A 24,144-nucleotide genomic window follows, 5' to 3' on the forward strand; every position below is an offset into this window, starting at 1 on the left:
TTTCCAATTTTTTGCAGACAAGAAAGACATCCTTGTCTGACTCTGTCCTTATCCACATTGTTAGAAGTAAATTAAAGGAATCAATTTCAAGTCACTTCTGTAGTTGTAGAAGTATAAAAGCATATCTTTTATCTCCTGTTGTGGTTGGGAAGAAAATTTCCTGCAAAGACTTTTCTGGCTTTGGAAGAGAACTGGCTACCAATTTCAATATATTGGGTGATTCTTTTTTTTTCTTTTTGTTATGAGTTTTCCCATCAATGAGGATGTCCTAGCCCAGTCTTGGTTCTCCACTCTCACCCACCATTTTCCATAGGAGTAGGGAGGACAGAAAAAGTAATATGCACAGATCTACAGCTTTAAATTTTTAATGGTGGGAAGTTTTTACTGTTTATGATTTTTTTCCCTCTTCAGTGACATGAGAGCACAAAATGGGCAGATTAAATTGGTTCTTCATTAATTTCTTCTTTCTGTTTTTAAATGCAGATCCAAGTCAGTAGTGATTTATTTTATCCCAAATTAGGGGCTATGCAAAAGACAAAAGCACAGGGCTGAAATGATGCATACTATAGGCAATTTACTTCTAGAAATTACCTGTAACAGTGGATTGTCATTAAACAATATATTAAGAAAATCAGTTATGTTTTTACATTTGCAGTATTGACTTATTTTAGTTTATTATATATAAAGAAAACCTGTGTTTCTAAGTGAGATCTGGCTGCCAAAATAACATTTAAAACATATTTTGAAAGTCCAAGTAAAGAGCTTGGGAATTACACTTGTCTTCTGGCCAGCATGTACCATCAGCGATCCTGCTTCCTAGTAAACTGTCAAAATGGCAAATCTCATCAAATCATTTTATCAATTAAAATGTTCTAACAGGGCTCCAGCTGGCTAGCTCAGTTGGTTGGAGCATCATCCTGATCCCGTCCTGGTTTGATCCAGTCAGGGCACATACGAGAATCAACCAATGAACACACAAAGAAGGGAATAATAAAGCAATGTCTGTATGTCTATCTGTCTGTCTCTCTCTCAAAAAATAAAAATTTAAAAACAGATATTCTAACAGCTTCCACCTCTCTCATAGCAATGTTTCTCACCCTCATTCTCCCTCCCTCGCCCTCTCTAAAAAATAAAATAAAAACCCATCTCATTGGTGTCCCCAAATCACCCACTTGCCCTCCTATAACCAATGTTTTCTATATTTTATGTATCCAGATATAGTATACAAGCATATATGTTATTATTTACCCTGTGTGTGGCTCACTTTTCTATCTTAAATGACCTAAAAAAAACTTACAACAGAATGATTTTTAAAGTTTTTAACAGACATATGTGTGATTACACTGTAGCCCATAGATTCTAAGTCAATATTAGAATAATTTCTCAAGATTGGGTACATATCCTTTCCTTAAAAAAATGACAGAAAGATGCTCAAATTGTTTATTTGTAGTCACAGTTCTCTCAACCACAATGTATCTGGTACTTTTTCTTTTCCCCCAATTTCACAATATACATGGATCATTGTTTCCAATACATTTTTGAAAATGTTTGCTTTTGCTCCATTTTCCTTATGTGGCAAACAGAATTAATTCCCAAGAGGCCCTCATGCTTGCCATTACAGATATGAGCAACAAAATATCAAAATTGGAGCTTTTAGCCTAGAAAAAAGGAGAAGAAAACTACTGGTTTAAGCAGAAAGATGAATGTCATGCTTATGAGAAATGTATGCATGTTGCTTGGAAATATGAGGCTCTTCTTTATTTACATCAAGCCAGTAAATACACTCACATATGGCTTTTTAAGGCCTAGAAGTCAAAATCTAAAAATGTCAGTGATTACAGGCTGTTTTCAGATTGAAGTTAAATAAGAGGGTTGGAATTATTTCTAGTGAAACCTTAAAAATATTCTGAGGGCTTCCCTATCTTTTTTAACGGCATTGTTAGAAGACTGGAATAATATCTAAAATGATTTTCTAGAAACAATTTTTACTTCCATAAGAGCTTTGATTAAATATGTCATTATGGTGAATAATTATGGTGAATAAGGCTATTTACACTTGTGAGCCACTTTTAATAATTTATGTGCAGCCTTGGCAGGGTAGTTCAGTTGGTTAGAGTGTGGTCCAGATATGCCAAGGTTGTGGGCTCAATCCCCAGTCAGGGAACATACAAGAATCAGCCAATAAATGCATAAATAAGTGGAACAACAAATTGATCTCTCTCTCTTTCTCTCTACCTTCCTCTCTCTAAAATCAATAAATAATTTAAAAAAATTTTTAAAACATAAGCAAACTTTTGAGCATTTCAATCTGTTGCATTTCCCTCCAAGACCTTCAAGGTATACTATAACTTACAGAGGGTTATTGATTATTTACTACCTTATTTTGTTAGTTACTTTGATGTTCTTTCTGCCTTACTCAAATACATTCTGAATGGTTAAAGGCAGAAATTCTCCTTTACCTGTCCTTTCAAGATTTATTATTTATTTTTAGAGAGAGGGTAAGGGAGGGAGAAAGAGAGAGAGAAACGTTAATGTGTGAAAGACACATCAGATGAGTTGCACCTCGCATGCCCCCAACTGGCATGTGCCCTGACTGAGAATGGAATCAGAGACCTTTGAGTTCCCAGGCCAGCACTCAGTCCACTGAGCCACTACACCAGGACTATTTGTCCTTTAACTCTACCAAGATATATAATAGACACTGGAAAGGTTCTTTCCCTTGATTATCAGGCCATATCAGTTATCTCGGCGGTGCAGATAGACTCTTAAGAAGTTACACCATCGTCTCTCGAGACGGACAGCTGCCAACGACGACGATCAGTTATAAGGCAGTAGTACTCCAGTACAGATCCCAAAGAGGAACGATGCCCTCTGTTATCATTCTAGGTGGGAATTGAAACTAGAGCTTAGTAAACCTGCATGTCCTAAAGTTGTAGCGATTACTTTTGCATGTTTAATTTACATGTATATATGTAAAATTGAAACAGGCTGTTTTATATCTCTCTAGTCTGTCCAGAAGGTATCCAGCCATGTAATATGAAAAACAGACATTTATTGAAGAAGATACTAGGTACAAGAAACACTGTACATAGGACAATGATGCCTCAGTCCCCTCCAAAGTAGGCACCTTGGGACTTCACACAGTTCTCCCAGTCGCCATCAGCTGCCCCATCATATTTTCCTGAATCTCATTCACAGTCTGAAATCTCTTCCCTTTCAAGTGTGATTTTAGTTTTTTGGAAAAGTCAGAAATTGCAGGGCACCAAATCTGGGCTGTAGGGGGCTGAGTCACCTGGGTGATTGGATGTTTTGACAAAAAAAACTGCAGATGTGATGCACGAGCGGGCATATTGTCATGATGAAGCTGCCAATCACCATAGCTGCAGCCTTCTGAATCATCTTAATAGTTTTTGTGGAGGAATGTTCAAGCTTAAGACAAAATTTGATGCAGATTCTACTTGCTCAGTCATTTTGAAAGGGACAGCCACACAGTACACATGCTCACTCAATGGCATCTACCGCCCCCACTGACTAGTACAGTGAAGTCATGATTGTTCATGTACGTGCATTCCAATCCACTCTCCTTGGCTGCCGGGTTATATCAATGTCATTCAAACCATTCTTGTTTTATTAACAATGGCTGGACTTTTTCCAGACAGACCTCATATGTAGGTACCTTAAGCAATATATACTTTAAAAAACTTGATATCACAATTAATTCATCCATTCTCCTGGTGTTGGGCATTTAAGATTTCTCCAATTTATAGCTAATGACAAACAATGTTGCTATAGGCATTTATTCGCATTTCATCTGGTTTATATAAAATTGACTCCAGAGCTATACATATTTTCAATGTTACTAGGTATTGCTGAATTATTCTCCAAATTCTCCAATTTGTTCACTCTACATAAAACTAAGAAGCTTCTGCACAGCAAAGGAAGCCATTAACAAAATAAAAAGGCAACCTAAGGAGTTGGAGAAAACATTTGCAAATCATCTATCTGAAAAGGGGTTAATGTCCAAGATATAAAGAACTCATACAACTCAACATAAAATAATATGGTTTAAAAATGGGCAGAGGGTCTGAATAGACATTTTTCCAAAAAAGACCTGGAGATGAAAAGGTGCTCAACTTCACTAATCATCAGGGAAAATGCAAATCAAAACCACAAAGAGCAATTGCCTATTAGAGTACCAGCTATTGTCAAAAAGTTGTCTAAGGAGTGAAGAAAAGGGACCATCGTGCACTCTGGGTGGGAATGTAAATTAGTGCAGGCACTATCACAAACAATATGGGAATTCCTCAAAAAATTAAAAATAGAACTACCATATGATCCAGCAATTCTATTCTGAGTATTTAGCCAAAGGAAACCAAAATGCTAACTCGAAGGTATCTGCACCCCCATGTTCATTGCAGCATTATTTACAATAGCTAAATACATGGAGACAACCTAAGTGTCCAGTGATGGGTGAGCGGATAAAGAAGATGTGCTATATACAATTGAATATTATTTAGCCATAAAGTAGAAATATGGCCACTTAAGACAGCATGGGTGGACCTTGAGGGCATTATGCTGAGTGAAATAAATGAGACAGAGAAAGATAAATACACTATGACTTCACTTAGATGTGAAATAGAAAAAAATAGAACTCATAGATTTAAAGAACAGATTGGTTATTGCTAGAGGTGAAGTGGGAGTTGGGGCAAATGACTGAATGTGGTTAAAAGGTACAAGCTTCCAGTTACAAAATAAAGAAGTCAGCCCAGCTGGGTGGTTCAGTTGGTTGGAGTATTGTCCCAATGTGCCCAGGTTTTGGGTTCCATCCCCCGCCAGGGCACATGCAAGGGTCCACCAATGAGTGTATGGATGGGTGGAGCAGTGGGTCAGTGTTTCTCTCTCTCTCACTCTCTTCCTCTCTCAGTCTAGAATCAATCAATGAAGAAAAAGAAAAAATCATGGTGATGTAATTACAATATGGTGATATGGGGAAGACGCTTTCCTCTACCCTCAAAATTCTTAGGCTGGTCTACTGATCAAATAAACACAAAACAGACTAGCAAGTGAAACTTACCAAATTTAAAACATACATATGTATGAGGACCCCAAATACAAAAGAGAGTCAGAGACTCCACATGCACAATAGGTTCGGAACAGAAAGGGGACGTGGGGTATGTAAGACATCCTGAGCTAGGATAAGGTAAGGTGCCTTGGGGGCTTCAAAGGGTCATTGCAGGATGATAAGAAGAGCAGATAGTTAGTAAATAGTAGTTTTCTTGCCCTCCATATAGGTCAAAAGAGGTTATCTCTGTTAACCTCTTATTATGGATAAGGGCCCTAATTCAAATTTCTTCTAGGTAGTTAAGGAAGGAGCCTAACTTTCTCTTTAGCTCTTGGCTGAAGTTGCCTTTAGCTCAAAGCAATCCACATACCACATATGTACATCTTGGGGTGACTCATACTGAACCCCCACAGTAACTATGGTTAATAATACTGTATTGTGTATTTGAAAATTGCTGAAAGAGTAAACCTTTTTTTTTTTCTTAATAACATCATTTTATTCACCCTTATTTCCTTATAGGTTTAGGAAAAAAAATTGATTCCACCCGGGTGCACTCTGTGGTGCTTGCATATTTTTCCCTTGTCTGGGTTTTCTCCTAGGACCCAGGTTTCTTCCCATACCCCAAAGATATGCAGGCGAGAATTCATGTCTAAATTGCCTGAGTGGGTGTGGGTATGAGTGGGCCCTGTGATAGAAGGGCCTCCTGTCCAGGGTTGGCTCCCACATTGAGCTACTCAGATAGGCTCCTGTCACCCACAACCCTTAACTGGAATAAGTGGGTTGGAAAATAATCTTACCTGCTTTGATTTATTCCTTAAATGTGTGTATAGCTCACATTTATTTCAGTGTTTAATATTAGAAGTGTTAGGTGATGTTTTTGTGACCAGAAATAAGCCACAGGAACTTAACTCTTGTCTATATAAATTAGCTTATGGCAAAATGTTGTCTCAGTATCCAAGAATCTATAGATGATATTACGTGAGGATTTACTGTAATTTATTGAGAACCTCCCCTACCTGCCCTGGTAGTCTCTAAGTCACCTTTTCCTGTTTGCAGATCTTGTGTGCTAGCCTCAGGAACATGGCTGGGGGCAGGGGTGATGAGTACTGCTCAATGAGACTCATAAGGTGGCTGTGATTATCTTCCTCATACTCTATAAACATAGCCTGCAGATTCAACTCCTCATAGAGCGCCTTTACCCACGCCCCTTCTCAGCCTCTTTCTGCCCATAATTCTCCTGTAAGATCTGGCGCTGTTCCAGAGAAGCTGGTCGCAGACACTGAACCACCGACCAGCTGCATTTGTTGTCTTAGATGTCAGTGCTGATCTTGCCTAGGATCTTCTTGGCACTGGCATGTTCCTTCTGCCCATCAATGCCCACCATATATATATATGGCAGCAGCTACAGGAAGGTAGAAAGAGTAGAAAGCTGTCTTATACTTGACAATAGATTTGTACTTATTTTCAGTGAATCTGCCAAGTTCCACATTGCATTGTGATGAGGTCTAGGCTTTGTCCAATCTGTCTGATAGTCACTCCACAGGAAGAGCTCAATCATGTTCAAGTAAGAGGGTTGCTCCTGGCAATAGAGCTTCAGCAGCTGATAGATAAATGCTTCCAGAAGCATAGCATCATTGATGGCATCCAAACCTATACCTGGCTTCTGGTACCAGCAGATCTGCCCCCATTGGGTGAGGGATGAATCCATAATGTCATCTGACACCAAGAAGAAAGCTTGGAGTAGTTCCACACACCTACCCACATTCATGGGCCACTGGAGACTATCAGCATCCAGCTTTCTTGGTTCCACCAGACCTTGGAATGTTATCAGGATTGTCTTACCCCACTGCTACTTGCCTCCAATGACATTGTCCTCCAGGACCTCCTTGAGCCAGGCAATAGCATCTCCTATTTCTGGGTGCCCCGTGTCATACTCAGTCAGGACCTTGACAATCTGGGAGAAGTGTTGGATGAAATTCTGCTTTTTTTTGGTTATAAACCTCCTATTTCTGGTCTCCATTCATTCTGAAGGAGTGAAACTGGAAAAGCCAGTGTTCATGCAGCCTTTCACCTGCCAGACCAATAAGCAGAGACAGGGATTGAATCTTTATGGGCAGTTTACTCAGATGTGCAGCGATCTGAGAACATGGCGGGTTTGTACCCTAAAAGACCATCTTAAGTTCCATTATAAATGGTCCCTTTTTATAAGGAGAAGAAAAATGTAGGTAAGGGGTTTGGAATTCAGGGAAAAAGTTAATCAGATAAAAGCTGCAGCATTTCTTCATCTGTGTCCTGGGCGGTGGTCCTTTTGCCCTGGGCCGTGGTCTTTGTGTCCTGAGCAGTCATCTCACCCTGGAGTACAATGGCTCAGATACCGTCTGGATTGCTTGCAGTCTTCCTGAGGAACAAAGGTGGAACTGCTTATGGTCTCCTGGAGTCAAGGTGGGTCATACCCCCAGTTCCTAAAACAATGGCTTTTTACATACACTGATTACTAAGCTTATTAGCTGTTACCTGAAACTAAAATTTTCCGTTTAAGTCCCCCATCAGGAGGAGTAAGGTACTCTGTTGCTGGGTGTGGGTTCTTGGCAGAGAGTAAATCTTTAAAGTTCTCATCACAAGAAAAACAAATTGTGACTATATGTGGTGATGGATGTTTAATTATATTTATTGTGGTGATCATTTTGCAATATGTACATTTACAAAATCATTATATTGTCCATCTGAAACTAATAAAGTGTTAGATGTCAGTTATATCTGTTGACATAACAAATGTTCAGCCCTGGCTGGTGTGGCTCAGTGGATTGAGTGCTGGCCTGCAAACCAGAAGATCTCTGGTTTGATCCCCAGTTAGGGCTCATGCCTGGCTTGTAGGCCAGGTCCCTGGTCGGGGGTGTATAAAAGGCAACCAGTTGATGTATCTCTTGCACATTAATGTTTCCCTCCCTCTCCTTCTCACTCTCTTCCCCCTCTCTATAAAAATAAATAAAATCCTTAAAAAGAAAAAAAAGAAATGTCCAAACTTATAGAGAAATTTTCTAAGAGTTTATTTGATCTAAACTGATGACAAATGCCAGGGTGCAAGATCTCAAGTGCTCTGGAGAATAACAATTTTAGAGCAGCAGGACTTGAATTACAGGGTAGTTAAGATTATCTGCTTTCTTAAGAGTGGTCACACTTATTTCAAAGGTGTGTTAACATAGATACACAAAGCAATGAAGAGAACTTGCTTAAGGCAAAGATAAACTTTTTACTGAAGTTATAGGCCTGAAGCATGACTACCATCCAGGACCTACCCAGTTACGAATTTATGATCAGATCACCCTGTGGGGTTACTTTCCATAGACTCCTTTTTTCATCTACATATCTCAGTTTTAAGAATTAGTATCACTTCAGCAGCACATACACTAAAATTAGAACAATACAGAGAACAGTAACATGGAAACTGTGCAAAGGTGACACACATATTCGTGAAGTGAAAATAATATTATGCTTTCACCATCAGTGTAGGAGAATACCCATGACTCTATATTAGTGATTTTCAACCTTTTTCAGCTCATGGCACACACAAGCTAATTAATAAAATTTGGCAGACTTCCAGTCAAGATGGAGTAGTATAGGGGACCACCCTGTGTGGTTTTGGGAATTGTAGCCTGGCCTCAAGCTAGGTCCCCCTGGGAGCCTATAAGTCTTGACGGGAAGACCAGAAAGGCTGGAGACAGGAATGACACGAAAGCCCATTCGGGGTTTCCCATGGGAATTGAATTTAAAGACTGCATATTCAGTTTTGAAGCTTGCTCTTTTTTCTCATCTCTTAAGTTAGCTATAGACCCTGTGTAACATCAAATACCTGAAAGGTATATATAAAGCTTTGTACCTGATGTCCACATAGTGCCAGATTGTTTAACAGACCGTGACCCAGAATGCTCACTGTGTTCCTTACATTGTTATCAGTTATCAGTGATTGTTAACAGTAATCCAAGCATTTGAAATTGATTGATTACTTGTGTATCCTGATTCTGTATTCCCCAGATACCCTTCTCAATAAAAGGAGCTTGGAAGGCATGATCAGGGCTCTTCTCTTCCAGAGAGATCAGCCACCTTTCCTCCTCCCAGAAAAAATACAATGTTTGGCTTACTTATTGTCTCTCATCCATGATCCTGAGACCATTACAAGACAGTGAGTTTCCACTGAGCCGAGGGCGTTAGGGGTGACCCGCCTCAGTGGAGTAGGTAAACATGGCTTGCTTCTTCACACAACCACATCGAAATTACAATTGAAATATAGAACCATCACTCAGAACCATCAGAAATTGAGTTGAATGAAAGTCTGACAACTATGGAATTAAAGAAACCACATGCATCCATCCAGACTGGTAGGAGAGGCGCAGATGCAGAACAGGCTGGTCCTACACCCACGTGTGGTGGATACAAACTTGGGAGGGATATCTTGGAAGCGAGGAGTCTCAGCCCTACACAGGCTCCCCAGCCCAGGGTTCCAGTGCCAGGAAGATAAGTCACCACAACTTCTGGCTGCAAAAAGCAGTGGGGATTGAGTCAGTGGAAGAAACTGCTGGAGCCCCAAGGAGTTCCTCTTAAAGAACTCATGTATACACTCACTCAGACTCACTCCCTCTGAGCTCCAGCACCAGGGAAGCAGCTTGAAAGGCACCAGTTGTACACAGGTAGAAACTGAAGTGGCTGGCATCAAGGTAAAAGGCCATTGTCTCTTTTCTAAACCCTCCCCCCACAGAGCTGGCAGTCTGCTGACATATCTGAGACTCCATCAACCTGGCTAACACTGTCTGACTCACCTTGGAGATCCCCAGAGACTCCAACCCATCCAACCTATGGGCCCACCCAAGCTGCTTTTCCATATGAGTAGTTCTGGCTCATCCTTCACACCTTCCTAAATTGTCTCAAACAAGCAATAGCTGGCTTCAGTGAGTCCCAGGCGTGGCACTAGCAGCAGCCGTCCTAGATTCATAGTTTGGCTTTGCCTGGGAATCCGCAAGGCCAGCACAAGGAGCAGCAGTCTCACATAACTTTATAGCTCAGGCAGAGTGGCCCCAGGCAAAACACAAGTGGGGGCTGATCTTGCTCTGCACTACTCAGGAAACCCCAGAGCCTGGTCTCCCAGTGGGCAGCTACAACCCATGTCAGAGCAGCACCACCCTGCCCCTGCACAACTGATTCTTCACAGAGGGTGGAGATTGGTGGTCAGTGGTCACAGCCAGTCCTTGCAGCTGGCTGGCCTGGGTAAATCCTTCCCATTGACCTGCTAACAGCAATCAAGGTTCAATTATAAAAGGAGGGTGCACCTTGAGTACCCCGCCTGAGTGACAGGGGAGGCTGTGCCACTGGACCCTACAGGACATCTACTACATTAGGGCACATTACCAAGACACAAAGTCATAGCATCTCTACCCAATACACAGAAAGAAACCCAGGGGAGCTGCCAAATTGAGGAGGCAAAGAAATATAGCCCAAATGAAAGAATAGATCAAAACTCCAGAAAAACAGCTAAAGTAATGTATCAGATGCAGAGTTCCATACACTGGTTATAAAGCTGCTCAAGGAACTTAGTGAAGACCTCAGCAGCATAAAGATGACCCAGTCAGAAATGTAGAATACACTAATTGAAATAAAGAACAATTTACAGGGGAACAAGAGTAGAGTGAATGAAGCTGATAATCAAATCAGTGATATGGAACATAAGGAAGCAAAAGCAACCAATCAGAACAAGAAGAAGAAAAAGAATTTCAAAAAAAATGAGGATAGTATGAGCAGCCTCTGGGACAACTTCAAGAGGTCCAAAATTTGCATCATAGGGATGCCAGAAGGAAAAGAGAAAGAGGAAGAAATTGGAAATCTATTTGAAAAAATAATGAAAGGTAGCTTCCCTAATTTGGGGAGGGAAATACACATGCAAGTCCAGGAAGCACAGAGAGTCCCAAGCAAGCTAGACCCAAAGAGGGCCACTCCAAGACACATCATAATTAAAATGCCAAAGATTAAAGAGAGAGAGAGAATCTTAAAAGCAGCAAGACAAAAGAAGTTAGTTACCTACAGGGAGTTCCCATAAGACTGTCAACTGATTTCTGAAAAGAAACTTTGCAGGCTAGAAGGGACTGGCAAGAAATATTCGGTCATGAAAAGCAGGAACCTACAGCCAAGATTGCTCTACTCAGCAAAACTATCATTTACAACCAAAGGGCAGGTAAAGAGCTTCCCAGACAAGAAAAAACTTACAGTTCACCATCATTGAATCATTGTTATATAAAACGTTAAAGGGCCTTATTTAAGAAAAAGAATACCAAAACTTGAACAATAGAATGGCAAAACTATATATCAACAATTGAATCTAAAAAACAAACTAAGCAAACAAGAACAGAGACAGAATCAAGGATATGGAAAGCATTTTGATGGTTGCCAGATGGGAGCGGGTATGGGGTTGGGTGAAGAAGTGAGGGGATTAAGAAGTACAATAGCTAGTTACAAAATAGCCATGGGGATGTATAGTACAGTATAGGAAATGGAGTAGCCAAAGAACTTACAGGCATTACCCATGGACATGAACAATGGTGTGGGGATTGTCTGAGAGATTGGGTGGTGCTGGGTGGGTCAGAACAAAGAGGGAGAAACCAGGACAACTGTAATAGCATAATCAATAATATATAATTAAAGAAAAGATTTTATTTCCTTTTAGAGAGGGAAAGGATGGGAGAGAAGCATTGATGGTTGCCTGTCGCAGTCCCCTGACTGTGGACCTGGCCCACAACCTAGGCATGTGCTGTGACTGGGAATTGAACTGGCAACATTTTGGTCTGCAGACTCTCAACCCACTGAGGCACACCAGCCATGGCTATCGTCAATCTTCCTGAGAAACAGAAGTATTTGATGTTTAAAAATTAAACTTAAACTTTCATTTTATTGTAATTCTTGTTGCCCCCATGATTCATTTCAGAAGGCTTACAACATGTCCTCACTGGGCTCCTTGGTCTGTGGATGGATGTGATTGTAGCTTTTTTGCATGGGTCTCAGGTTGTCCTTTATGTAGTGGCCTTTGTTTTACCTCTCCACTGTGCAAGTCCTTGGAGTTGGCCAAGAAACAGCCTTCTCTAATACCTGGGATGGCTACAACCCTCAGGACAGCCTATGGCTTCAATGCATGCTCATCAGTCTGGTGGAGTTTCTTCACTTTCTTATATATTCAGCTTTAAAAATCATGTCTCTTCTCCATAAAATAGTGATCATGATGATGATGGTATCAATTCTATAGAACTAATATACGTAAAGCATTTGAAATAGTACCTGGCAAATAATTAGCACGATAAAAGCATTAGATTTTATTCTTTTATCTAGTATTTTTATTTACTTGTTGCAGAAAAGCTTTAAGAAATTTTGAGTCCAATACATTTGGATACGGAGCATATTTATATATTTCATAACAACTATTGTAAGTAATTTTTATATTTAATGTATGTCTGGGTATTCAATTTACCACTGTATTGTATTTATGTAACTGTACCTTCCTGAAGTCACATAAAGGATGTTTATATATTTTAGAAAAATATGTGTTCCATAAAATTTTATGGAAGCTATGATTCAGCAGTTTTAAGTCTAAAATCAGCAAAGGCATCTGGGTTACTACCAGTCTTTCCTTATTATAAAATAGCACAAAATTGCTTAATTCCAATTTTATGAGAAATTTCATTTTTATTGATTAAAAATATGATTGTGCATGTATATGTACATGAAAACACATTCAAATATTTGGCTATGTTAAATATTTTTTGTATGACTTCATATTGCTTGATATAAAAGAATTGTAAATTCAAAGCAGTTAGTATACTTGCTAAAAATTACCATTACAGGGTGGGGCAAATGTATGTTTACAGTTGTATGAGAAAGAGTTTATTCTTGTATTATTTATTAATTATTGTATTATTTTCCAAACGAACAACTGTAAACCCCTACTTTTACCCCACCCTGTATTTTGCTTTTGCTGTACTTCTCAGAATTTCTGGACACTTCATATTAAGATTCTAGAAAAATAAAAGATGACAACACTCCACTAAATAAAAGCAATTGGGGAGTGAGAAATGGAAGCTGTCTAGAATGTACAACCAAACCACAGTGTACGTTTAAGTTCTAAAGTATCTTTAGTTTAAACAATTCTTAAAATTCCTTTTCAAAAAGCATGCCCACCATATTTTAACTATACCTTAAACATCTGAAATAAGTTTTTCTCATTTTACCAAAAAAAAAAAAATTCCTAGTGAAATGGGTAGTGTGTGTGTGGTGATAAGGTGTTTCCAATAGACTATGAAAGGTGTGGTTTGCCTTATTTCCTCCAGATAAAACTGCAAGGATAGAAAAACGTGGACTGCAGCCTATATAACTGCACCTTTGTGGAACTTGTTGTGTAGGAATATATTCTTCATAAATATTTATTTTTATTTTTAAAAAGATTTTATTTATTTACTTTTAGAGTGGGGAAAGGAGGGAGAAAGAGAGGGAGACAGCAATATGGAAGATACATCTATCGGTTGTCTCTTGCATGTGCCCTGACTGGGAATTGAACCAGCGACCCCTCAGTTAGCAGGCTGGTGCCCAATCCATTGAACCACACCAGTCAGGGCTGTTTGTAAATTTTTAAAGACCTTTTCCTGGCCAAAAAAATGAATCATACTCACTATATAGTAGTTGGGAAATACAGAAAAGTGTGAAAAAGAAGAATCTTATAGGCAATATTCTGGTGTGGTTATTTTTAGTCTTTTTTTCTAAGGATACAAAAATATAAACAAATACATATAAAATGTGACTATATTATTTAATATGTGATAATAAATCAGAATTTAATATCCTTTTCTACTTTTTCCATTGGATAAAATGGTGTTGAGTTGCTTAACCTTCCCCTTACATGTTCTTCCTAAGGATTTATGATTTTCATGGCCCAAACAAACAAACCTCTTCATTGAATGGATACAACATAATATAGGTAAAGAATGGTATATATAATTTTATAGCTTTTAAAGTTTTGTTTTGTAAAAATAAAATTGTATTTAAAATTTTAAAAGCTATAAAATTATAAATATACATCACATTTTCAAAATCAATTCCTCTCAGAATGCAAATCAACTGGTATATGTCTCTTTGTGTTTTCATAACTCCTCAACAGCTGTGAAGAGCTAACAATTTAGATACTACACAAGGCCATATCTCAAGGGTCCATCTGAAAGTGACAGAGACTGTGCTGTCACACATGGATAACTGAAGGTCTGCTTGTAAAGTCCACACGCTGAACTCCTACAAGTTGTAAAACAGAGTTGATGGGTTTGTGATCCAATCTATTCCTATCACGATGTATAAAATGGATGTAGTGACCTAGAAGACAATAAGAATAAAAGGCAGAGGTTGGCATGTATTATTATCTATTAGATTTATTGCTTACTGGAATCAAGAAAGCTTTTCAACTTTTAATTAGTCCAAAGGGAAAAATTAATTACCTGGAGTGCATTATGTTCCATATATGCCATAATAATTTTTAATTAAGGTAATAAAGTATGACAAGGATATGGTTAAATAAGAGTGATACTTAATGTTTTATGAGATCCAAGGGGAAATATTCTTAAATTATAACTTTCTATTAGGTTTTATTCAATGTAATTAAATAAAATGTCCTGTTCAACAGACAGGCAAAATATGGAACATAGCTATCAAACTGGAAAACCACACCTGTTTTTTCTTTTAAAACTTTTTTTATTTATTGATCTTTAGAAAAGAAGAGGGAGGGGGAGGGGATGGGGGAGAGTGCGAGAGAGAGACATTGATTTGTTGTTTCACTTATTTATGCATTCATTGGTTGCTTCTTGTATGTGCCCTGACTGGAGATGGAGCCTGCAACCTTGGTGTATAGGGATGACGCTTTAACCAACTGAGCTACCTGGCCAGGACTGGTTTGCTTCTCTTTTTAAATTTATTTTAAAAAGATTTTTAAATGTGTTTATTCATTTTAGAGAGGAAGGGAGAAAGAAAGATACATGGATGTAAGATAGCAACATCAATTTGTTGCCTCTTATATGTTCCTTGACCAGGGATCAAACCCACAACAGAGGTATGTGCCCTGACCGGGAATCAAACCCCCAGCCTTTTGGTGCACAGGATGACGTGCCAACCAACTGAGCACACTGGCCAGGACCAGGGCTGTTTCTTAAATGTAATAATGGAATAAATCACTCACTTAAAAAGATTCACTCCCAAATACTGCTTTAATAGGCTGTCTGTTATAACTACAGACCAAAGATGCTAAAAATACGGACATTAAGACAATCAGGTCCTTAGATGTCCACAATCCTTTTATCTGCTAAAACACAAAAAGTCATAATTTATACTGTAGTTCTGTTTACTTTGATTCTTGGACTCAAGATTAGAATTTTAACTTAAAACAGTAGATTAAGGAAACATTTTTAGAGGCATGTTTTCTGCATTACACTTATCTGCTGATATAGTCATCACTATAGATTTACTATAATAAACTGGCTTATTATCAAATACTGCAAATAAGGCAAAATGAAATACTGGATTAACCATGATATAGATTTGTATAAATAAGTACATCTAGCTCTTTCCTTAGAGAAGCAGCATTTTTCCCAGTAGGCAGATTAAAATCTCCTTATTAAGTATGTTCCCAACTTGGGACACAAATGACACTCTCCCTGCACTCTTCATTCTTACACAGCTCAAAGTGTGGTCAAATGATGCCAAGACATGGAGATGAGGGACTTAGAAAAACACCTTCCAGATCTGAGAATGGAAATGAGTCATTCAGAAATACAGCTTACTGTTGTTCTGGGATAATTTATAGGACTCATTCTCATATAACACGGCTTCTTTTTTGGTTAGTCTAACTGATGTAAATTCATGAGAGGGAAAGGGAGATTAAATAACAGATTTTAGCTAGCTGTAGTGTTCCAGATGCAAAAAAAAAAAAAAAAAAAGTCATAACACTTGGTCAAATCCTCTTTCTAAAGACTTCTGTTTAGCTATCTGGAATTTATTAAAGTAAATGTAAATTTTATAACTTTCAGAAGCTACACTCACTAACATGGATAATATTTTTTTATCCTCACCCGAGGATAGGCTTATTGATTTTAGAGAGAGAGGAAGGGAGAGACAGAGAAACATCAATGGGTTGCTTTTTGTACAAACCCTGAACAAGAATTGAACCCACAATCTAGGCAGGTACCCTGACTGGGAATCGAACTCGCAAACTACTGATGTACGGGACAAGCTCCAACTGACTGAGCCACCTGGCTAGGGCAAACGTGGAAAATTTTATTTTATTTATTAAAAAAAAATTAAATTTATTTTTAGAGATAGGGGAAGGGAGGGAGAGAGAGGGAGAGAAACATCAATTGCCCCAAATGGGGACTGAACCAGCAACCCAGGCATGTGCCCTGACAGGGAATCGAACTGGTGACCTTTCACTCTGTGGGACAACACCCAACCACCTGAGCCACACCTGTCAGGACAAACGTGGACAATTTTAAAGAGGAAGAACTAAGAAAAAGTAGTTTACGACATAGTGATATGTATTTTGGCACTGTCACATATGGGTGTTTGTCCCTGACTGCAATACTTGAACATGGTAAAGATTCAACACTCAACCATTTAGCACAGTGGGGCCAAAGGAATTTCAGGTGGTCCAAACTAATCAATAAAACTATTTAGAGCACGTGGCTTATAGTAATTGTTACTGAGTAAGCTGTCCCTGGGGCTGACTAGCTGCTGTCTGACACTGAGCAAGTTTCCTAGTTGTGTTAGATATAATTAACTAGATCAATTCATCTATTGACAAAAAAAAAAAAAAAAAAAAAAGTGCTTGATGACTTTCTCCTATTTGGAAATGTTCACTTCCAATGAGCTTTTACACGAGTGTTACAGCCATATACAGTTCACCAAACCAATAGTGAAAACACTCGGGCATGGAATGATGGACACATTACACTGACGGACATCAAAATACATATCTTTGAAAACAAAAGGTCCCCCCCTATGAAAACACAGCATCCTGACTGGTACAATGTCAAGTCACCCATTTTTATGTGGTTGTTATTTTATGAAGAAAGCTGGTGGCCTCTGGACTTCTAAAGGGTACGAGAAGCATCCTGCTGGGTCTGGGCTTTGATGCTTACCTGGACCTAAAATGAGGGTTCCACCCTGCTGAAATGGATCTCCTTGAAAATCAAAAAGTGGGCCAGTCACTGCCTGCCACAGGCTCCAAATGCTTCCTGAGAGTATATTTGACTTTATATGGGGGCTCTGTCCTGAAATGTTAGAAAGTGTCTTTAGATGTTACCATTTTATATTCGATTAGATATTTTAAAAGATAATGTTAGGGGGACTCCTACGGGCCCACAAGGAGAATTGGGAGTCTGCATTCCCCTTGCTCCCATGGGCCCTTGAGTTGGTCTGGGAGCTGCCTCTCCCCTACCCCCTTTTTCCCTCAATAAACCCATCGCGTAATCCGCCCCCCAAAAAAGATAGTTAGTACTTCTATAAAAAACTCTTTTTTGAATGTCCTTTGAACTTTTGACTTGTCTTTTTTTTTCCTTCAAAGAAGTTTCTCAGCCTTTTACTACTGATGTTTTAGACCAGATAATTCTTTGTCCTGTGCAATGTAGAGTGTTTAGCAGCACCCTTGATCTCTGCACCAACTAGATGTCATAGCACCCACCATCCATCAAGTTGTGACAACTAAAAATATCTCTAGACAATGTTGTATGTCCCCTGGGGAGGAAAACTGTCGACAGTTGAGGACTTTTGCTTGAAAGGAAAAAGTGATGACAGACCCAAATCATTATCTGCCACAGAAACAGTGTACTACAGACTTCTCAAACTGGTGGTGCTTTCCTTTTAAAGTCCCCATTTATACATTGTTTAATCTAGCCTATACATAGATGGCTACACTCCTTTTCAAGAGACACTGTAGCACACTATGATATGCTGGTCAAAACCCATTTCTTCTTTCTGGGCCCACAGTTAAACTACATCTCCCAGTCTTCATGGCAGTTTGATATGGCATGTAGCTATGTTCTAACCAATGAGTAAAATGATGTGTTCCAGCTCCCCAAAACTGCCACAAGTAATTCTCCATGTTTCTTCTACATTCTTGGAAGCCTTGGGCTGAAAATGGCAGAGCTACAAGATGGAAGGGGCCTGGGTCCTTCCATATTGTGTCCCTGAATTGCTACTTGGAGGCAAGACACCTGAACAGATGCACCCTTCTTGAAATGAAAAAGAAAAAGAAATAACCTTTGACCACATTATGCTACTGAGACTTTGGAGTTTAGCTGTAACTATAGCAGCTACCTCTCCATCTTTCCTTGGCTGTCAGTTTCTCTATTACCTTTCACACTGACTGATACTTCATTTCTACTCTCTGTGTGAAGAAATTCAGTCACTTTATCCTTTGTGCAACTTATTTTTCTCCTATCTCTGTCTTTTATGACTTCCTTTTAACTTATGTTGATGATTATGCTGTCTTTGACCTGACTGATTTCTTAGTATTCCCAGACACCTATTATATTCCTTCCTCTCTTGAACTCTTCTAGTTCCTTCATGTTTATGATAGAATTGACATTCATCTTACCAAGAAACAACTACAGGCTCATTAGTTTGAAGACATGGGGAAAAGATAATTTTACTGTTTTATAGGATTCTATACCTACAATAAACGTTCAGAAATCCAAAATATCTCCTTATGTCCAAAGAAAGGGTCATTGGATATTTTTGAAATGTCAGAAATTCAGTTGAAGGAGATTTCACAACCTAGAATTTAACAATCTTTGCTGTGAAGCAGACTCTATAGTTTTGCCAGTTTGAATTTAGTACTCATGCATAAAACTCCTATTTTTCAGTTTTTTCCTGTTTACTTTGATACCTGGACTCAAGATCAGAATTTTACCTTAAAACACTAGGCTAAGTAAATATTGTAAGAGGCATGTTTTCTGCATTGTACTTATCTTGCACCTACAGGCATCACTGTAGATTTAATATCATAAATTAGCTTCTTATCAAATAAGACAGAATGAAATAATACTGGGGAAACTCATTACACCCTTGCATTTAACGGCTTTATTTTCTTATTTTTTTAAATAAAATGTCCTGTTAATTTAACATTATAATTGTATTGTATTTTTTACTGTGTTAATTTCATGTAGGACTATTCTGAGACTGATTCTGAGATTTATACTGTTTCAGGGAGAAACTTAAAAAAAAAACTATTTTCTAAGAACCTAGTATTTTTTGTTTGGAAATACAGTACTTGAACATAGGTCAAAGAGGTTCCAAAGATTTGACTATACTCTTATAATGACAAGGATATATTTTGTGTTTAGAACCCATCTGTTTTCTTTGTTATTCTATATCTTTGTTGTGGCAATGCATGGTGAGTGTCACTAAAGTGAAAATCAGTTTATAGCTAAAGTGCTAAATGTTGCAGGGACCTTACACACGCTGAACTAACAGGATATCAGTCTACCAAAAGGTACAGTCCACAATTGGTACTACTGAAATTTCCTACATTAAAGAGAGAAAAGGGGCAAACTCTGTGTGTATGCTAGCTTATCAATTATTTCAATAAAGTTTAAGTGGTTTCCTTTAAAAACATCAGTAAATGGATCATGTCAGCTCTATCTCATAAACAGCTCCCCTCTCCATCCCTTCCTGTTCATCCACCTCTATTTCAGGCCCTGTCATTTCTTTCTAGCCTATTTACTACAACTTTGTCACAAACTGCCTCTGGTTGGTGAGTTCCAATTCCTTTTCTACCCTGGATACATTTCTGTACCCCATGTCCATATCAAATAGTTGCATGACGCCCCTACTGCCTCCAGAACAAATCCAAATGCTTTGGCTTGTCACCCCATACTCGACATAAATGGCTACAACCTGTCCCTTATCCAACTCTTGTTCCATTCTAATTACCAAACTGGCTCTTTGACTCCGGCCAGATGCAGGGACCTGCACTTCATCTCAGAAGTCAAGTTTTTTCAGGCCTGTGTGCTTTTTTGCATGTCCTCTCTGTCAGCAGCACCCTTCCCCAGCCTCATTCCACCCAGCTAACTCCTTTAAGAGTGAGCTTAATGACACCTCCTCTGAGAAGCCTTCCCAGGTACTCTCTCCCCTCACATTTCTGGCACAGGTATTCCCAGAACATGCTCTCCTCTTTTACAGGCCCTTAAACTAGAATGTAATTAGCTGTTTGCTTCTGTCATCCAGAGTAGATTATAAGCTTCGGGATGGCAGGGGCTGTGTCTTTTATCACTATCTTTCGGAGCATCCAACAGAGTGGTTGTCACAGACAAGAGCTCAATAATATTTATTGAGAATTAATGATGTGAGTTTGAGCTGAGTTCTCTTACTTGGCATTTCAGAAGCCAAGTTTTTCCTACCTAAAACACAAATTAACAGTTCACCTAAAGCTTATTAAGCTTTATTAATTATAAAAGAATTGTGCTAAGGGCAGGGAATGTGGACCACATAAAGGTGAATAAAAAACATCAAACTCTTCAACTAACTACACTCCCAGCCACTTTACATGCAATAAGTAAGTATAAAATGAAATACAAGGTGCTATTAAAATACAATGAGGGAAGCAATTAGCTCTGCCTGAAGAGCTATTAAGAGCTCCTTTGAGTTGGGCTTCAAATGAAAACTAAAATTTCATCAATTAAAGAACACAGAGTATTCAAAGTCATGATGATGAGGTATAAAAATATATTAGCTTAAGCAATTTTCTTTTAATTACAAAAGTAAAATGTACTCATTGTAAAAACACATAAAAGCCACTTTTCTCACTTCCATTCCTTGGGGTAAGCACTGCTATATCTTTTAAAACCTTTTTCATTATATTCACACATACATACTGCAGACCTGTTTATGAAATTGTTCTTGTTTTCACTAAACTGGACTCATATTGAAAACACTGCCTTGCAACCTGCTTTTTAACTTCATTTAGTACTTTACAAACAGCTTTCCATGTCCTTACACCCAGGAAATGACTCTTTTAGAGCATAGTGTACCTGGATCACTTAGTAGTCATAAAAAGTAGTCTAACTTATGAATTTACCATTTGTTTACCTATGCATAGATTCAAATGTAAAAATACATCATCAGTGTTTTCTTCTTGAGACATGTCATGTGTTACCTGAGGAGGTAATTTCTTCACCTCTTTTCATTCCCAATCTTTTATAAATTTCTCTCTCGGGATCAACATAGATTTCATGACAATACCCAGTCAGTTTGCAGAAAGGCTACAGAAAGAAAATATTTGGGATTTTTATAAGAAATAAATGAGAGAAAAGTAATTGTAATCTAACTTAATTTTAGTAAATTTAAATCATACTTAGTGGTTCAAACCATACAATTTTTTGTTCGTTCGTTTTTCAATTTGTTATACATTTACCTCAATATGATGGTAGGATGACTGTCCAATCACTATAAGGCTGACATTTGCCTCCTTTAGGAGAAAAAACACAGGTACATACCATTAGAAGTTATGTTTTCTACAACTTCCCCTAATCCAACTCTTTTGTTCTATTTTAATACCTTCTATAGGCTTTCAGAAGAATGGAATAAACAGCAAAATTGTACAAGTCAAAGCAAAGAAATATATGCTAAAATTTTTAATTAATTCAGATGTTCTTTTGCTAAGAGATTTAAAATAATGTAGTCAATAATTCTCTGCACTCCTCCCCAAACGTGTACTTAAAAAAATAAAAACTATCAAAATCTCACCTGGGGACAAACCTATGCGTGACTGAAGAACCTGTCACAGGGATGTGGAATGTGTACAAATACAATTTTTCACCTTTAAGATACATTAATATTTTCCTATAATGAACAACTATTTGGTGTTTTTATTACAAAAGTAAAGGAAGGAAACATCAGTAATTGCCAGCATTTGTATTTTTGGTCATTATTCAATAATTGTGCATAGGCAGGTTACTAGATAACATCAAAATTACTAGTATAGTTAGTACGTTTATAAACAGGCAGAAAGCAATACATTAAGACTGAAATAGATCTCTCAAGGGTCTCTCCCCTTCTGGGGGGTGCTGGAGAGATATGTGGGAAGGTGATAATCTGGGTCTGTCAGCGTCTGGGCTGGAAGGGCAGTGCACTGCACACCTGACCCATTGCACTTCTTATAAATGACAGGTGACCTTCGCAAGGTCGCCCTGAAGCAGGGCACGCTGCTGCTCGTGCTCGGGAAACTTACTTGTAAGAAACTCTTGGGGATTTTGGCTAAATCTTCTACGTATTCCTTGCAGGTGTAACACAGGAAATGCTGAAATCCCAACATGGCAAAAAGAACAAGTTAGCAACTAATACTCTGAGGGTCTAGAAAGGACCGAGTACTTCGTTTCGCGTGACAAACTCAACACCCACGTTGAGTAGAAGAAGGTGTCAAGGGGCACCCAATGCGCATTAAAATTGGGCCGCACCCAGTCCCTGCTAGGCCTCCTCGCCTGCTGAGAAAACGCCGTGGCTCGGCAGGCTATCTGTCCCCTCCCGTTACCGGAAGGAAGCGAGAGGACGCTTCGCATTCGGGACGCCTCTAGTGGACGACAGTAGGAAGGACCGAGCGGACACCGCTCTCGACCCCGGACCTTCCGAGGGTCCCCATGTGCCCCCCGCCGAGGCTGTGCAAGCCTCCATCCCAGCCGGCTGGCGACGTCCGGGTTCCGCGCCGCCCAGCCGCCCGCGCTCACCCGCACGAAGACCACGACGGCCCGGCGCTCCCGAAACAGAGCGCCGAACAGCACTCGCCTCCCGGACGCGTCCAGCACGGGAAGCTCGGTCACAGCTGCCGCCAGTGGTTGCCCGCACTCGGGGCCGCTGGGGACCAGGGCAGCGGCGGTGCGGACGCCGACCTGCTGCGTGATCGGGGCCGGGGCAGCCATCACGCCCGGCTTCCGCGGGCCGGGATGCACGCCGGCCTGGAGCGGGCGGGGCACGGACGCAGTGGGCGCCAGGGACCCGGCGCAATCCCGGCCGAGCTCAGGGGAGGCGGGGCTGCGCGGAGTCCCTGTCGGCACCGGCGCAGGGTTGGGTACCCGCAGCGTTGGCCTGCGTTCGCCTGGCGGCTCTTAGGTGAGGCCTTGCGGGTCTAGGCTGCTACGCGGCTCCGCACGTCTGGATGCTGCGGGAAAGTGCAGATCGCTTGAGCGGTTCTGACACAGGCACTCCTGGTAGGAAGAGTGAGATAGATGGGTTCGCGGCGGGAAAGTGTTCTTTAGGAAGAAAGCAGTCCCTGCCCTTATAGCAGCGTGGGCTGTTAGTTCCTATCTACTGAGGAGAACCAGTTGCCGAGGATATTTTTACCGAGGACAACCATATTTAGGATTGAAAAGAATTATTGTTTTAACCTATATTCCGTTTTGAACCCCCCCCTCAGTTTTGCCCCAGTTTCTTTTTTGAGTTATCATTAACAGTGTAATGTACAGCTCTTAAGTGTACAGTTAAATTTTATTTTTAAATTAAATTTAAAATTTCCAACATTTTAGCATGGCATTTTAAAAATATATATTTTATTGATTATGTTGTTACAGTAGTTACAATCCCCCCCCCTTTGCTCCCCTCTGCCCAGTACCCCACTTCCCTCCAGGAATCCCACCCCCCTTAGTTCATGCGCATGGGTCGTGCATATAAGTTCTTTAGCTTCACCCTTTCCTATATTATTAGAAACTTCCCCCTGTCTATTTTGTACCAACCGATTATACTTCTTAATCCCTGAACCATTTCCCCATTTCTCCTCCTTCCCCCTCCCAGCTGATAACCCTCCAAATGATCCCCATACCTATGATTCTGTCCCTATTCTGGTTTACTTAGTTGGATTTTGTTTTTATTTTTCAAATTCAGTTGATGATAGTTGTGAGTTTGTTGTCATTTTAGTGTTAATAGTTTTGATCTTCTTTTTCCTAAGTAAGTCCCTTTGACATTTCATATAAAAATGGCTTGGTGACGATGAACTCTTAGCTTTACCTTGTCTGGGAAGCACTTCATCTGTC

General features: G+C 39.6%; 1 protein-coding gene, 1 non-coding gene and 1 pseudogene across 2 annotated transcripts; 1 reads left to right on the forward strand and 2 right to left on the reverse strand.

Annotated features, from left to right (window-relative positions):
* Window positions 1-3,005: 3,005 nt before the first annotated feature.
* LOC150012806 (farnesyl pyrophosphate synthase pseudogene) lies at window positions 3,006-7,457 on the reverse strand (annotated as a pseudogene).
* Window positions 7,458-8,446: 989 nt separating this feature from the next.
* Window positions 8,447-8,552, forward strand: LOC150012807 (U6 spliceosomal RNA). The gene has a single exon (XR_016510937.1). It is a non-coding gene; the product is annotated as a U6 spliceosomal RNA (small nuclear RNA).
* A 5,327-nt stretch (window positions 8,553-13,879) lies between these two features.
* Window positions 13,880-23,084, reverse strand: PRXL2C (peroxiredoxin like 2C). Its single transcript, XM_090274041.1, has 6 exons — window positions 22,846-23,084; window positions 22,353-22,421; window positions 21,537-21,590; window positions 21,279-21,384; window positions 17,263-17,394; window positions 13,880-14,452 (listed from the first exon to the last, which is right to left on the reverse strand). The coding sequence occupies exons 1-6, from the start codon at window positions 23,035-23,037 to the stop codon at window positions 14,325-14,327; spliced, it is 681 nt and encodes a 226-aa protein (XP_090130167.1). The 5' UTR covers window positions 23,038-23,084; the 3' UTR covers window positions 13,880-14,324.
* Window positions 23,085-24,144: the final 1,060 nt, after the last annotated feature.

This window comes from Furipterus horrens, unplaced genomic scaffold (genome assembly GCF_987537825.1).
Source record: "Furipterus horrens unplaced genomic scaffold, mFurHor1.1.pri manual_scaffold_4, whole genome shotgun sequence".
Taxonomy (NCBI): domain Eukaryota; kingdom Metazoa; phylum Chordata; class Mammalia; order Chiroptera; family Furipteridae; genus Furipterus; species Furipterus horrens.

What these genes read in the sequence shown, in the direction of transcription:
- PRXL2C (XM_090274041.1), bottom strand. Translation starts at nt 23,037, where the DNA reads ATGGCTGCCCCGGCCCCGATCACGCAGCAGGTCGGCGTCCGCACCGCC. An exon ending in TCCCCAAGAGTTTCTTACAA is followed by an intron (nt 21,591 to 22,352) that starts GTAAGTTTCCCG and finishes TTTCTCCTAAAG; the next exon opens with GAGGCAAATGTCAGCCTTAT. An exon ending in CATCCTACCATCATATTGAG is followed by an intron (nt 21,385 to 21,536) that starts GTAAATGTATAA and finishes TTCTTTCTGTAG; the next exon opens with CCTTTCTGCAAACTGACTGG.